At 44.7% G+C, this 16,300-nt stretch overlaps 1 protein-coding gene across 2 annotated transcripts in view; it reads right to left on the bottom strand.

Annotated features, from left to right (window-relative positions):
- The window catches only part of LOC103187395 (solute carrier family 22 member 5), a 31,510-nt gene extending 16,680 nt beyond the window's left edge, over positions 1-14,830 (bottom strand). For both annotated transcript variants that reach the window (XM_007906866.2, XM_007906865.2), the window contains exons 1-2: positions 14,384-14,830; positions 1,694-1,797 (exon numbers count right to left, since the gene is read on the bottom strand). In XM_007906866.2, coding sequence (XP_007905057.1) covers positions 1,694-1,797; positions 14,384-14,749 — 470 coding nt within the window. In that variant the 5' untranslated portion in view covers positions 14,750-14,830. The remainder of the gene's footprint in view (positions 1-1,693; positions 1,798-14,383) is intronic.
- Positions 14,831-16,300: the final 1,470 nt, after the last annotated feature.

The raw sequence follows: 16,300 nt of genomic DNA on the forward strand, positions 1-16,300 counted from the left end.
CTAGGGAGAGGGGATAGATGAAGAGGAAGAGGTGGGCAAAAGACCATGGAGGGACGACGCCAAGAAGGAGATGGAGGGTGGAATCAGAGAGGTAGATGGAGTCGGAGGTGAGGGGGAGAGACAAAGTGGGCAAAAGGGAGACTGGGGAGAACAAGAGGACAAGAGGGAAAGATGGAAGTGGGGACAAGAGGAATAGATGGCTAGAGGGAGAGATGGTGAGAGGGAGAGAGAGAAGCGGCGAGGGAGAGGGTGGAGAGGAATACGGAGAGTGAGATGGAGAGAGAATCTTGGGCTTGAATTTTGGGGTTTCGAACACCAGATAATCAAGCTCATATCAACAACAGAGTTCAACTTATTTATTAGTCAGCAAAGTCAGACAGATTATAGTTACTCAATCGGGTGAACAGAGGTATGGTGACTTCAGCATGCTGTCTTCTCGAGTCTGTTCTAACAAGCACCAGATGCTCTAGGCAATTTATACCTGACTTGCTTACTATATTCATCCTTACTGCTGCCATCCTTGCTCCAACCATGTGACAAAGTCATCTGGTTATCACACTCACAGATATTTTTGCTTGTCTTACTTCTGCTTACAATGGCTATCTGGTTACTCCTCTCCTTTCTCCACAGTTGCATGAGACAGGACACCAGAAATTGCAAGGATGTTAAAACAAACACATTCAACAGCAATGGTACAAATGTTCAGTGCAGAGGTACAAATGTTGAATAATTTTCCAATATAGGCAGGATAGTGGTCAACTGAACAGAATTTCATCAGTCCAGAGGCAGCTGTATAGGTGAAGAAGGAGAGGGATGGGGTGGAGTGACTCCTGGATGGAGTTCCAGAGAGCAGAGGCAGAATGGATAAAAGCTTATCCACTGATGGTGGGACAGGTTGGGTGGGTTTGAGTTTTATTTCACTCACTTATAATACACTCCCATCTGCCATTATTACATCCAAAGTGTATTACCTGACACTTTGTTTAATTGAACTCCATCTGCAATAGTTCCATACACTTTCTTAATCAGACTATATCTCTGCAATGTTTAAACCCCTCCCAGTTCAGTGTCACCAGAAAGCTTGGATATACTCTCCTCTATTCATGTATTGTATTTAGTACATAGTATACAATATAACTCTGTACATGACAATTCTGTAGTTTTGATCAGAAATAACTAATGGTTTTATAATGTCTTATCAAGCCAAAATATGTCCAAATGTTTCACATATAATTACTTTCAAGTGTAATTACTGACTTTGTTGGCAAATAAAGCAGTCATTGCACAATAAATCCATGTGATGAAGAGCCCTGAAGCATCTTTGGCTACAGCACCTAGATAATTCTTCTCTATCCGAATGGTTTCATGGATCTTTAGAGCCCACTTAATCAGATTAATGTCTCACCAGAAAGGCGACACCTCTGACAATGTAGTGCTTCCCCAGTACTGTCCGTCAGCCGAGATTATGAATTCAAGTCCCGATGTGGAGCTGGAAACAACAATTTCTAACCCAGAGGCAAGAGTCAGTTCAACAAATAGGTTCTACCCTTGTTTTTGAAAAAAAATAACTTTGGTTTTACTTTAAACCAGATCTTATCCAGTTCACATTTCATGATAACAACAACTAACATTAGCAGTTCAGCGTTAAATTCCAAATTTGTTTTAGTGATTTCTCACGGAAAACATGTTGTACCTGTCAGAAAGTTGTCCCGAGAGGAATGAACCACACAGCACACCTATGAAAAACATCGATGTACATAATGGTCCTTTCCAGTTACTGTCACAGACAAGATCCCACTGCAACAGAAGCAGAAAAACTATCAGCAAGTATCATGAAAATGTACTTGTAGTCTAACGTGGTTCTGTTGAAATTATAAAACAAAATAATTTCCATTTGAAATTCTACCACAATTTCATTGTGAAACTATGTTTGTCTCCTGGAGCTCACTTTTTGAAACTGTTTGATTTGCTACTTCTTTCACTGCTTTCAAAATTCTTCTTCATTGATGTTTTCAGTCACCTCAGAATTACTCTCACTTCTTGCTTTGTAGCTCACTGTTCCTATTTTAAAATGTTTTTTCAAATAATAATCCTTGCATTTTATATAACACCTTATTACGTCATTGAGACATCTCAAAGCGCTTCACAGAATATATTGTAAGATCAATTGTGTATCTTGTGGGCAAAACATGGCAGCCAATTACACACAACAAGAAGTAATTCTGAGGTGACTGAAAACATCGACCAAGAAGAATTTTGAAAGCAGTGAAAGAGGGAGCAAGTCAAATAAAACAGTTTCAAAAAGTGAGCTCTAGGAGACACAAATGTTTCAGAGGGAATAAAGGTATAAAAGAATAGGGCTTAATCAATAAACCTGATTCAGAAAGATGGAAAGTGAAATAATAATAATAATAACAACAACAACAATAATAATAAGCTGGGATGTGGACAATAAAAGACGGCACAAATGTCAATATCCAGTGGAGATATTTGAAAACAAGAATATTGAAAGTAATTCTCTGATGGAGACAGAACTAGCAAAGATAGTCAGGATTCAATGACAAAACCGTAGAATTGTAAATAATAATAATCCTTGTCTTTGATATAGTGCCTTTTCATGTTGTCAAGACGTCTCAAAGTGCATCCCAAGAGTGAAGTGAAGACTGTATTTATCAGCAAACGCAGTAGCCAATTTATGCGTAGCAACATTCTATGAACAGCTATGAAGTGAATGATCAAATTTTGATCTGGAAGATTGTTGACCAGGATACCTTCTCTTTTCAAATAGTCCCAAAGTGCTGAAGTGTGCAAAAACTGGGTGGAACCAAGGAGGTCAATGAGAGCATTGGTTTTAACCAAATCAAGTCTGTCCTTTGATTTGCCTGAAACTGGATGGTTTTCCTGAACATTGACATGTCCAATGTTGCCTGATGCAGACTCACACATACCATTGTTTGGTTGAACATAGTTAGTGACAATCATATGACTGAATAATCTAGTCCTGTTGCTTTCACACATTAACTCCTGGTGCAGTTGCCATGGGGCAAATTGGGGGATGGGACCTATTTGAAAGCAAAGTGCAGTCGCCAACGTAAAACGTTTGAATGTAAATAGCAATGAAAACGTGTTTTAAGATTGCCCATTGTAAATCTTTGCATCAAGTGTATCATCATATAGCTAAATATCTGTTGAATTGTGAAACTGATCATTAGGCATTGGAAATCGGTGTGTGTTTCAGTGTTGTGCACAAACAAATCTTCAAATGCCATTTGTAATAAGCTCTCTAAGCTCCAAGACTCTGCCGCTCGTGAACAGAGGAGCAGGAGGAACAGGAGGAGGCCGTTCAGCCCTTTGAGTCTGTTCTGCCATTTAATTAGATCATGACTGATCTGTACCTCAGCTAATCCTTTCAATTCTAATTTCCCGCTTTTTCCCCATATCCCTTAATACTCTGACCTACCAAAAATCTATCAACTTCACTCTTCAAGGTATGGATGCATCCAGCATCCACGGTCTCTTGGGAAGAGAATTCCAGATTTCTACCACACTGAGTGAAAAAATGTTGTTTTTTATTCCCCCACCAGAGGAAATAGCTTCTCTGTATCTACCCTATCGAATCCCTTTATTATCTTAAATACCTCAATCAAATCACCCCTCAAACTTCTAAACTCAAGGGAATACAATCCAAGTTTACACAGCATTTCCTCGTAAATTAATCATTTTAGGCCTGGTAACATTCTGGTGAACCTACGCAGAACCCACTCCAGGGCCAATATATCTTTCCTGAGGTGTGGTGCCCAAAACTGAATGCAGTACTACAGATGGGGTCTGACTAACGCTCTATAGGAACATAGGAACATAGGAATTAGGAGCAGGAGTATGCTATTTAGCCCCTTGAGCCTGCCCCGTCATTCAATAAGATCATGGCTGATCTTCTAACCTAACTCCATCTGCCCGCCTTATCATCACTCCCACCCTCGCTCGCCTCCACTGGCTCCCCATCCCCCAGAGGATTGATTTCAAGATACTCATCCTCACCTACAAGGCCATTCACGGCCTCGCTCCCTCCTACCTCTCCAACCTACTATCCCCCTACCTACCTGCCCGTACCCTCCGTTCCTCTGACTCCGGTCTGCTCCACATCCCCCGCCCCAATCGCCCTACCATCGGTGGTCGGGCCTTCAGTCTCTCAGCCCCGAGGCTCTGGAACTCTATCCCCCAGTGCCTTCGCCTTGCTTCCTCCCTCTCCTCCTTCAAGGCCGGTCTCAAAACCTTTCTCTTTGACCGAGCCTTCAGCTCCCCTCTCGCCTCTCTTTCCCCTTCTCGCTCCCTCCCATCCCTCCCCTCACCCTGACCATTTCCCCCTCCTCACTCCCTCCCCTCACCCTGACCATTTCCCCCTGCTCGGGTCATGACCCAACTGTGCAGCGCCTTGGGACGTCCTCCTGACGTGAAAGGTGCTTTATAAATGGAATCTTGTTGTTGTTGTTGTTGTTATCCCCATATCCCTTAATCCTTTTATTCTTTAGAAACCTATCAATCTCAGTCTTGAATATGTTCAAGGATTGAGCAACTGCAGCCTTCTGTAGTGTTTCCTCAACTCTGTTGGAAAGGGCTGACCCTTAATCTTAAGACTGTGGCCCCTAGTTCTAGATTCTCCTACCAGGGAAACAGTCTCACACTGTCTACTCTGTCAAGCCCTATAAGAACCTTATATGTTACTATAAGGTCACCCCTAATTCTTCTATATTCTAGAGAATATAGGCTAGTTTACTCAACCTATCCTCATAGGTCAACCCCCTCATCCCAGGAACTAACCTAGTGAATTTATGCTGCACCCCCTCTAAGGCAAGTATGTCCTTTCTTAAATAAGGAGACCAAAACTGCACACAGTATTCTAGGCCCGGTCTCACCAAGGCCCTATACAGTTGCAGCAAGAATTCCCTGCTCTTGTATTCTAACCCTTTTGCAATAAATGCCAACATGCCATTAGCCTTCCAAGTTGCTTGCTGTACCTGCATATTAACTTTTTGTGACTGATGTACAAGGACACCCAAATCCCTCTGAACACGAACACTATCTAATCTTTCCCCTTCTAGAAAATAATCTGCTTTTCTGCTTTTACTACCTAGGTGAATAACTTCAAACTTCCCCACATTATATTCCATCTGCCATCTTCTTGCCCACTCACCTAGCCTATCTATAATCCCTTTGCAATTTTTTTGTGTCATCCTTAGAGTTTACTCCACCCTATCTAACCTGCTAGTTACATCGTCAAAAACTCTAAAAGATTTGATAAGCATGACTTTCCTTTTGTAAAGCCATGTTGACTCTGCCTCATCATATTATGGTCTTCTAAGTACCATCTTCCCTACCACTGATGTCAGACTGAAAAATATTGATTTCCTCGCCCTCACCAAAACCTGGGTCACCCCAGACGACACCTTCCCACTAGTTGACCCTCCAGGTTACACTTTTCACCAAACCCCATGGCCTAATCATTGTGGCGGTGGTGTGGCGCTCATCTCCTGGTCCCCCCTAGGCCTTTCCCCTTTCTCCTCTGGAACCTTCCCCTCTTTTGAACACCTTACTTTCTACCACCCCTCCAGGTTTTCCTTCAAAATCCTCCTTCTTTACTGACCCCCCAAGCCTTCCCCACCTTCCTCTCGGACATCTCCACCCTCCTATCTTCCCTCTCCCTCTGCTCTGCACGCCTCCTAATCTTAGGCGACTTCAACCTCCACTTCACACCCTCTTGCTCTACCTCTGCTGACTTATCTTCCCTCCTCTCTTCCCTTAATCTCTTCATCCTCATCCACTCCCCAATACTGTGGCCACTCCTTTGACCTGGTGATCACCCGGGGCCTCACCGTCTCCGACATCACCATCATCGATAAAGCCATCTCGGACCACCACTTCATCTCCTTCAGCACCTCCATATCCCTTCCCCTTTCTCAACCCTCCACCATCACATAATGTCCATGGAAAAAAGTTTCCTTCCTGTCCCTCTCCACTGCCCTGGAGTCATCTGAACTCCCACACCTCTGGCCCTCCCTGACCGATCTCCCCTCCTCACTCTTGTTTTTCCACAACTCCCTCTCCTCCATTCTGGACTCCCTTGACCACCTCACCTCCCAAACTGCCTCTTACTCCTGTAAATCCCTCTGGTACACCAGCCACCTCCATTTCTTCAAGGCACAAGTGCGAGCTGCTGAACGCGCCTGGACCAAATCCAAACTATGGTTCATCAGCAGATTTGGCTTCACCATACCAAGACCTACCGCTGCGCTCTTTCCTCCACCAAATCCTCCTTCTACTCCAAGGTTATCTTGGAGGCAAAGGACAACCCCAGGCTTCTCTTTTCCACCACAAACCGTCTCCTCCGTCCACCTTGCCACGCCTCGCCCATCCTCTCCTCAAACTCCAACTGTGAGGAGATGCTTGACTTCCTTGAATCCAAAATTGAGGGGATACATTCAGCCACCTCAGCCCCGTCCACCATCACCCCACATTACCTCTCCCTCATGACCAACACCCCACCCATCCCCCTATACTCCTTCGACCCTATCTCTACCTCCTCCCTCTCTGCGATTGTTCTCTAACTCAAACCCACCACCTGCTCCCTCGATCCCATCCTCATCTCTCTCCTCATCTCCCAGCTCCACCTTCTGACCCCTCTACTGTCCAACGTCATCAACCTCTCCTTGTCCACCGGTTCAGTTCCCACCCCCCTAAAAACAGCCGTCATCACTCCCATCCAGAAAAAACCTTCCCTGGACCCATCCCTCCTCTCCAGCTACTGCCCCATCTCTAACCTCCCATTCCTCTCCAAGGTCCTGGAACGAGTTGTCGCGTCCCAGCTCTGCTCCTTTCTTTCTCGCCATTCCCTCTTTGAACCCCTCCATTCCGGCTTTTGCGCTGCCCATAGCACGGAAACAGCCCAGGTCAAAGTAACAATGACATTCTGAACATCTGAGATCAGAGCTCCCTCTGCCTCCTTGTCCTCCTCAACCTCTCTGCCACCTTCGACACTGTTGACCACTCCATCCTTATACACCTCCTCTCCTCTTGACTTAATCTTCGCGGACCTGCCCTTGCCTGTTTCGATTCCTATCTCTCTCACAGTCTCCACTTTGTTGCCTCTAACGGTTTCTCCTCCAGACCCCGCACTGTCATGTCTGGTGTCCCCCCAGGGCTCTGTCCTTGGCCCTCTCCTCTTTAATCTCTACATGCTCCCCCATGGTGACATCATCCGCAGACACGGGGTCAACTTCCATATCTTTCTGCCTCCACCCTCAACTCCAGGACCACTGCTGTCCTGACAGACTGTCTGTCGGACATCAAGTGCTGGATGAGGGCAAATTTCCTACAGTTGAATGTGAACAAGACTGAGGCCCTCCTGATTGGCTCACGCCAGCGCCTCAGCACTTCAGGCTCTGGCAGCATCAACCTCCATGGTTTCTCACTACAACTCACCAAGCCAGTCAGGAACCTAGGTTCAACCCTCAACTGTCTTTTCTTCCCCACATCCAAGCCATGATCCACTCTGCCTTCCCTCACCTCCGTAACATTGCCTGACTCTGCCACTACCTCACCCCTCTGGCCACTGAAACTCTTGTTCATGCCTTCATCACCTCCAGGCCCGACGATGCAAACGCCCTGCTTGTTGGCCTTCCCAACTCCTCCCTCCACAGGCTGCAGATAATCCAGATCTCTGCAGCCCGTGTCCTCTCCCGCACCAAACTCTGTGACCCCATCTCCCTCATCCTTACCCAACTCCACTGGCTCCCTACCCTTCAGAGGATTCAGTTCAAGGTCATGGTCCTCACCTACAAAGTTCTCCATGGCCTCACCCCACCCTACCTCTGCAACCTCCTAACCCCCTACCAACCCGCCTGCTCCCTCCGCTCAGCCGTCTCCAGCCTGCTCCACGTCCCCTGGCCCACCTGCCCCACCATTGGCGGGAGAGTTTTCAGTCACTCTGCCCCCAACCTCTGGAACTCCATCCCCGAATCACTCTGCCTCTCCACCTCCTTAGCCTCCTTCAAGTCTCGCTTCAAAACCCTCCTCTTTCACCTTGTCATCAGCCACCCCCCTTCCCCTCCCCCCCGTTCTACCCCCCTGACCCCATCTCGGGTCTGAAATGCTGTACACTGTCCAGCGCCTTGGGAATGTGAAAGGCGCAGTACAAATGTAATCTTGTTGTTGTTGTTGTTGTTATCTATGGCTCCTCACCTTCTCTCTCCCACCCTTCTTAAATAGTGGTGTTACGTTTACGATCTTACAATCAATGGGAACCGTTCCAGAATCCAGAGAATTTTGGAAGATCAAAAATGAGGTATCCACTATCTCAGCAGCCATTTAAAACCCTATGATGTAGGCCATCAGGTCCAGGAGATTTGTCATTTTTCAATTCCAACAGTTTCTCTCGTACTAATTCTTTACTGATGTTAATTTCCCGAAGTTGCTCACTAACATTAGCTTTTTGGATCCCCTCTATTTTTGGTAAGTTTTCCATGTCTTCTAATGTGAAGACAGCAGCAAAGTATTTGTTTAATGCCATATCTTTGTCCCCCATTATAATTCCTCCTGTCTCTGCCTGTAATGGATTCACATTCACGTTTGCTAGTCTCTTCCTCTTTATGTATTTGTAAAAACTCTTGCAGTCTGTCTTTATGTTCCTCACTAGTTTGCCCTCATAATCCATTTTCTCCCTCCTAATCATTTTCTTAGTTTTTCTTTGTTGGTCTCTGAAGCCCTCCCAATCCTCTGGTTTACTACTATTTTTGGCAGTACTATAGGTCTCTTTTAATTTTATACTTTCCCTAAATGCCCTTGTTAGCCATGGTTGAACCGCTTTTCCCGTGATATTTTTATTCCTCAAGAGAATATGTAATCGCTGGGAATTATGTACTATATCTTTAAAGATTTGCCATATCCTTTAATCTAATTCCCCAGTCTATTTTAGCTAAATCTTCTCTGATACCTGCAAAGTTGGCTCTATTTAAATTTAAGACCTTTGCTTCAGACTTAACTACATCACTCTCTAACTTAATGTTAAATTCCATCATATTATGGATACTCTGCCCCAGAGGAGCCTTGACTTCCAGATTGCTCATTAACCATATATCCCCTTACCTGCCTGATTATCAGTTACTCTGTCCTGTCCCTCACTAATAACATAATCTATACGTTCCCTGAGCCTTAGGGGAGTAACTGGCTCCAGGATGAAACTGTCGAGGAAGCTCCCCCTTTCCCTAATACTGCGCAATGTCTGCACCTCAGATTCCAGCTCAGCTACTCTGCTCAGCGGAGCTTCCTCAGTTGCAGACACTTGCTGTAGATGAAGTCGCCCGGGCTCAGGCTGCCCTCCATCAGCTCCCACATACCGCAGTCCTCGCACATCACCTGCCATGCCATCCTCCTCTCTCTCTCATTCTGGATTTTAGGGATTTTTAAAAAAAATGTAAGTTTTTTTTAAAAGATGACGACCCTATCGCGCATATGGACAAATTAAAACAAGTGCTGCAGCCGCTGACCACTGCAGGCTTTAAAATAAATTTACGTAAAACCCAGAAAGGAAGATTCTAAGTGGAAGATTCTACGTTTTCCAGGTTAAGTACGACGTCACGCTGATGTGCTTGTCGTTCTTTTACAGCTCCCCCTCTCCACCCCGCTCTGGCCCAGCTCCGCCCTGCTCCGGCCCAGCTCCGACCCGCTCCGGCCCAGCTCCGACCCGCTCCGGCCCCGCTCCGGTCCCGCTCTGGCCCAGCCCCGCCCCGCTCTGGCCCAGCTCCGCCCCACTCTGGCACAGCTCCATCCTCCGTCTCCTGTACAGCTGAAGCCTCATTTCTTCCCTTTGTATTCGAGGCCCTGTGAGATAACGGCTAACATTCCATTCGCCTTTTTGATCACTATTTGCACCTGGGAACTAGTTTTTAGTGATATGTGGATATGGACATCCAAACCTCTTTGCTCCTCCACAGTTCTTAATTTCTCCCCATTAAGAAAATATTCTGCTTTATCTTTTTCTGGTCCATGGATGACCTCATATTTCTCTACATTGAACTCCATCTGCCACAGCTTTGCCCACTCACTTAATCTGTCCAAGTCCCTTTGTAACTTCCTACTCCCATCTACACAACTTACTGAGCCTCCTGCAAACTTGGGTATAAAACTTTCTATTCCTTCATCCAAGTCATTTATATGTATGGTGAATAGCTGGGGTCCCAGTACAGACCCCTGGGGGTCACCACTTGTCATGTCCCGCCAATCAGAGAACGTTTTCTTTATCCCTACTTTCTGTTTCCTGCCTCCCAAACAATTTCCAAGCCACGTCAAAAGGTTACCTCCGACTCCATGTGCTTCCATCTTCACTGATAATCTTTTGTGTGGAACCTTATCAAATGCCTTCTGAAAGTCCATATAAACAACATCAACAGACACTCTCTTAGCCACCATTTTAATGACCTCCTCAAAAAGTTTAACTAGATTAGTCAGACACGACCTACCCTTCACAAACCCATGCTGACTCTCTTTGACTAGCTCATACCTGTCCAAGTGTTCAGTTACTCTGTTCCTGATGATGGATTCCAGTATTTTCCCTGCAACTGATATTAATCTGACAGATCTATAGTTTCCTGGTTTCTCCCTCCCTCCCAGAGGATCAATTTCAAGATCCTCATCCTCACCTACAAGGCCATTCACGGCCTTGTTCCCTCCTACCTCTCTGACCTACTATCCCCTACCTACCTGCCCGTACCCTCCGTTCCTCTGGCTCCGGTCTGCTCCACATCCCCCGCCCCAACCGCCTTACAATTGGTGGCCGGGCCTTCAGCCTCTCAGCCCCTACGCTCTGGAACTCTATCCCTCAGTGCCTTCGCCGCCTCCTCCCTTTCCTCCTTCAAGGCCGGTCTCAAGACCTTTCTCTTTGAATGAGCCTTCAGCTCCTCTCTCGACTCTCTACCCCCTCCTCGCTCCCTCCCTTCCCTCCCCTCACCCTGACCATTTCCCCCCTCCTCGCTCCCTCCCTTCCCTCCCCTCACCATTTCCCCCCCAATGCTCGGGTCCTGACCCAACTGTACAGTGCCTTGGGACGTCCTCCCGACGTGAAAGGCGCTCTATAAATGGAATCTTATTGTTGTTGTTGTAAAAATAAAGGAGTGACATTCACGATTTTTCAACCTTAAGGCACAATTCCCAAATCTAGTGAGCTTTGGAAAATTATGCTGAATGCATCAGCAATTTCCTCTCCTATTTCCTTTAACACCCTGGGGTGGAAACTATCAGGTCCTGGAGATTTGTCTATCTTGAGTCCCATTACTTTCTCCATTACCATTGTTTTATTTATATTAATTTTATTAAGCATTTCTCTTTGACGTATTTTTAGGTTCCCCTGAAGAGCTGATATTTTGTCCTCAACCTCTACTGTAAAAATGGTAACAAAGTATTTATTTAACAAGTCAGCCATTTCCTTAAATGGTAGCAGAGTACTTATTTAATAAGTCAGCCACTTCTATTATAGCCTCAACTCTAATGGAGCCACATTCCCCTTGACCTTTCACTTTCTTTTAATATATTTATTGATTAAAAGCATTTACTATTGGTTTTAATATCCCTTGCAAGTTTTTTTCATACTCCCTTTTTGCTCCTCTTATTACATTCTTTGTATCCATTTGTTGCCTTTTGTAATTCTCCCGGTCCTCTGCATTCCCACTTTTTCTTGCATTTGAGTAAGCCTTTTCGTTTAGCTTGATACAGTTTTTAACTTCTTTTGTCCACCGTGGTTGCTTAACTATATGATTGGAGCTTTTGCATTTTAGGGGTATGTATTTGTTCTGTATTGTATCAAATACTTTTTTGAATACTCCCATTGTTCATCTGCAGATTTACCCACTAACAGTTCAGCTCAGTTTACTGTGGTCAATACATTTCTCATTCCATCGTAGTTTGCCTTCCTTAAATTTAAAACCTTGGTTTGGGATTCTCCCTTTTCCTTCTCAGACCCAATGTCAATTCAATCATATTATGATCACTTTTTGCAAGATGTTCCTTTACTGTCAAATTGTTAACTAGTTCTGGCTCATTACTCATCACCAAATCCAGTATGGCTTGTTCCCTCCACTAAAGCATATTGCTCCAAAAAACTATGCTAAATACATTCTAGAAATGTGTTGCCTTTACTACCCGGAGGTGTCCTGCTTCTCCCAGTTATGTGAAAATTAAAATCTCTCATTATAACCACATTGCTTTTGCTACTTGCTTCCCTGATCTCCGATTTATACATTTCCCCACTACATCACAACTCTCTGGAAGTCTGTAGACTACTCCCAACAGAATTTTACCTCCTTTGCTGTTTCTTAATTCTAAACACAGTGTTTCCACTACCTGTTCGTCCTTATTGAAAGCTTTCCTTCCCTCTGCTGTAACAGTGTCTTTTATGAATATTGCTGCTCCACCTCCTTTCCCAATGACCCTGTCTTTTCTAAAGATCTTAGAGTCTGGAATATTTGCCTCTGTGCCCTGACGATGTTCTTCTCAAACTTTTTGACTTGTTATTTACACCTTTTGCCTTTTTCTTTCCTGAGTATTTACGTTATCTTTATCACTATTTGTATTCTGACCGTTGCTCTCATCCTCGCTTTGCCTATATTTTGGTTTCCACCTGACCTGCCCCTCCACCTCCCCCCCCCCCCCCACCGCCCCTTACTGGTTTAAAGCTTTTTCTACTGTCATATTTGTCCATTTTGCTAGTACCTTGGTCCCAACCCTGTTCAGGTGCAGCCCATCCCAGCAGTACAGCTCATTCCTGTCCCAGTACTGGTGCCAGTGTCCCATGAAATGGAATCCCTCCTTCTCACACCACACTTTCAGCCACACATTAATTTCCCTGATCTAATTATCCCTATGCCAATTTGTACGTGGCTCAGGTAGCAATCCGGAGATTACTACCTTTGAGGTCCTGTTTTTTAATTTAATCCCTAGCTCTTTATACTCCCTTAGCAGGACCTCCTTCTTGCTCTTTCCTATATCATTAATTCCCGCATGGATAACAACTGTTTTTTTCCCCTCCTTTTCCAAGTTCCTTTCCAACTGCTTTGAACTATCCCTTACCCTGGCACCGAGAAGACAATACACTCTCCTGGACTCTTGATCTCGACTGCAGAGGATACCCTCGATCCCCTTAATTATTTCATCCCCTATAACTACAATGTTTCTATTCTGCTCCTCCCCTGCTTGCACTGCCTTCTGCTCTGTGGTGCTTTGTATTCAGTATATTCAAAATAGTATATATAAAAGTATTCAGAGCTCCTTCCCCACAGATTTCTCCCTCATCCAATTTAACAAATACATTGTACCTGTTGGAGAGGACCAGTGCCTCCTTCTCTGTCTCTACTAAGTAAATGCTACCCTGCTGGTTATCAATCTCACACTCCTCTTCCTTACCTCTCTATGTGGTGTGGCTATGTTCTGAAGTAAACTGTCCAAATATTCCTCCTCCTCCTTTATGTGTCGGAGTGTTCTCTAACACTTACTTCAGGTCAAAAATGCTGAGCCGGAGTCGACTCAAGACACGTGCACTTCTCACAGATGTGAGCATCAGGGACAGTCTTACTGTCCACAAATTCACACATACTGCAGCTTTAACACACTACCTGTGTTGCCACTATCCCTTTCTAGCTTCTACTCCACTTAACATTTAGGATTATTTATATATATTTTTTAAATTTACGAGGTTTTACCTTTGCCATTTATTTGTTTTTAGTTATTTTCCCTTCAATCTATTTTACCCTTAACAATTTGAGGGTAAATAGGTAAACAAGTAATTTCACACCTTTTGCGCCCCATGTCTAGACCAAGTGAAACTCCCGTTTTCTACGCCTGACTTCACTTTCCGATCTCTCGCAGGCCCCAAAATGGCTCCTGCACTGAGCTATCTCACTGGTTCTGTTCCTCCTTTACAAGGACACACCCAAAAAAACAAAATAATAATAAATTGGTCATTTTCAATCCATATGACTGGTTGTGGGACATTGCTGTGCGCAATTGGCTGCCGCGTTCGCTCACAAATATACAGTCAATTCACTTTACAGTGTGTTCTGTGAAGCGCTTTGGGACATCCTCCCGACGTGAAAAGTGCTATATCAAATGCAAGGATTATTATTATTATTATCAAAACAAGTTCTCACCTGCACCTGGTTCCCACTCTCACCAAATTCTTTAACAGAATTCTCACTCTATTCCACCTCACTCAGTTCCCTCCTCACGCTGCTGGGCTCTCTGCTCAAGGCGCATGAAGGGCGCTATATAAATGCAAGTTGCTGCTGTCGTATCTTTTTTAACACTAAAGTTTTTTTTGAATGAAAACAATTTAAATTCTTACCTGAGTGACAATAGTAGAGATGTACCTGTCAGTGCTGTACTCCCAGCCATCCACACAGGGCTCAGTCTCACGTGTTGTGGCATTTAAAGCATCTGTTGCAGGAGTTTTGTATCTTCTACATCGACTGTAGATCATCTCACCATCCACCTCCTCTACAGGCAGCAGTGAACTCAGATTAGCTTCTCCAGTGGTTCCGTTCAGAGAGTCAGGCAGACGGCAGTGGTGCTGAGGGGTGTCTGCCAGAAACACCATGGACAGACCCACATAGCCATTAGGGATAACTGAAACACTCAACAAAAAGAACACAGTTTTCTGGAAGGCTCCCCAATCTCCCAGGAAAGCGATGGCTTCATCATAGTCTTGCATTGTCCCTGGTGTTTGCTGTGTGCAGGGAGTTCAGTGAATGAGCTCACAGATCAACTGTGGCCACCGACCCCTCCCCTCTCCCCCACAAGGAATCTGGATCCCCTGTCCAGCAGTGCTGTGAGTGCTTTCTCACTGAATGAACATTGTGTGGAAAATGGACGATCTATTCCGAGGGCATTATTCTAGGAGTGGAAGGGGACCTGGATATAATCCAAGGAGTTTCTGACTCTGCCTTGAATCCAGTGTGAGCCCCTGGACTGCCTCTGTTTACACCCTCACGTTGGTGTCAAAGATTCATCCCCACTTTTGTGAACTGTGAGAAAGGCATCAGCTTTGGTTAAAAGTCAGGATCGCTCGAATTTACAGGAATAAACGGATCATCGACCTGTGAGTGCAACTCCTCACTGCTTTGCAAAGTTACTGGATTGTATTTTTTTTTAAAAAAAACAGCGGATCAAATAATTAGGAAAGTCTCCACACGTTAGTGACCCAACTCTCTAACGCTCTTCAATCTGGGCTTCTGGATCCACAAGTGGCTTTTTGCAGATTGCTGAGTTATTTTTTTTGTACGTTGGCTCCTGCACTGCTCTCAGTCTGTGCCAGGCTGCAGGTCGGTATGCCTTGTACTCCAGCATGTGAACAAACTGGCTGGAGCTGTTCAGAAATAAGTTAACCAGTTCAGCGTGTTAGTGATGCTCGATTCAACAACACGTTGCATTGATTCAACAACCACATTGCATTTTTTTTGTCATATTTTTTTGTTATATATTTTGTCATCCACAGAAATGAATTATGCACCGGAAGTATTCCAAAGGATATGGCATTTTCAGGGAACGGTTATGAGCTCCATTCTGCTCCAGAAGCATCAGCCTGCAGGCTAGACAGGCCGTCTGTTTTGTGAACACTATTTTTTCTGTACATATTTCTAGCATTGACTCTGATTCACAGTGTCAAAAAGGATCAGAGCAGAGGTACTCATGTGATTCTGGTAATAAGCTTAGTGTTATCTCTGACTGGCTTTCCAAGGCTCTGGAGTTCAAAAACTCCTCACAATTTTGTTTTCTTACAGTAAGACCAACAGTTGGTGTCTGAACAATTTCGTCACTCAATTCCCACCCTGAAATCTCTTGCAGTTAGCCATGAGCCATATTTTGTGTCATCTTAAATGTTGATATTATGCCTCCCTTACACCCATGTCCAGATCATTTATATACATTCAGAAGCTCCTATCACGAACCGCTGGGGGATACCACGGTTTACATCTCTCCAATCTGAAAAATAGTAATATTCAGCTCCTAGTCCTGCCGGGATATAGCTCAGACAATACTATCATATTCTCCTCCTTATAAAATTGCGGATTCACTTTTTGTTTGTGGGCAATTGCTGTGGCAGATGGGCTGCTGAGTTCACCTTCAAGTACACAGTCACTACTTTATGGTAAATGTTGTAAAGCGCTTTGAGATGTCCTCCTGACATTTGTCTATATCAAGTGCAAGTCTATTATCATACACCCGCCCCCCACCCCCTCACTGGAATTACACATTTTCAATA

Source organism: Callorhinchus milii, unplaced genomic scaffold (assembly GCF_018977255.1).
Source record: "Callorhinchus milii isolate IMCB2004 unplaced genomic scaffold, IMCB_Cmil_1.0 Scaffold1, whole genome shotgun sequence".
Taxonomy (NCBI): Eukaryota; Metazoa; Chordata; class Chondrichthyes; order Chimaeriformes; family Callorhinchidae; genus Callorhinchus; species Callorhinchus milii.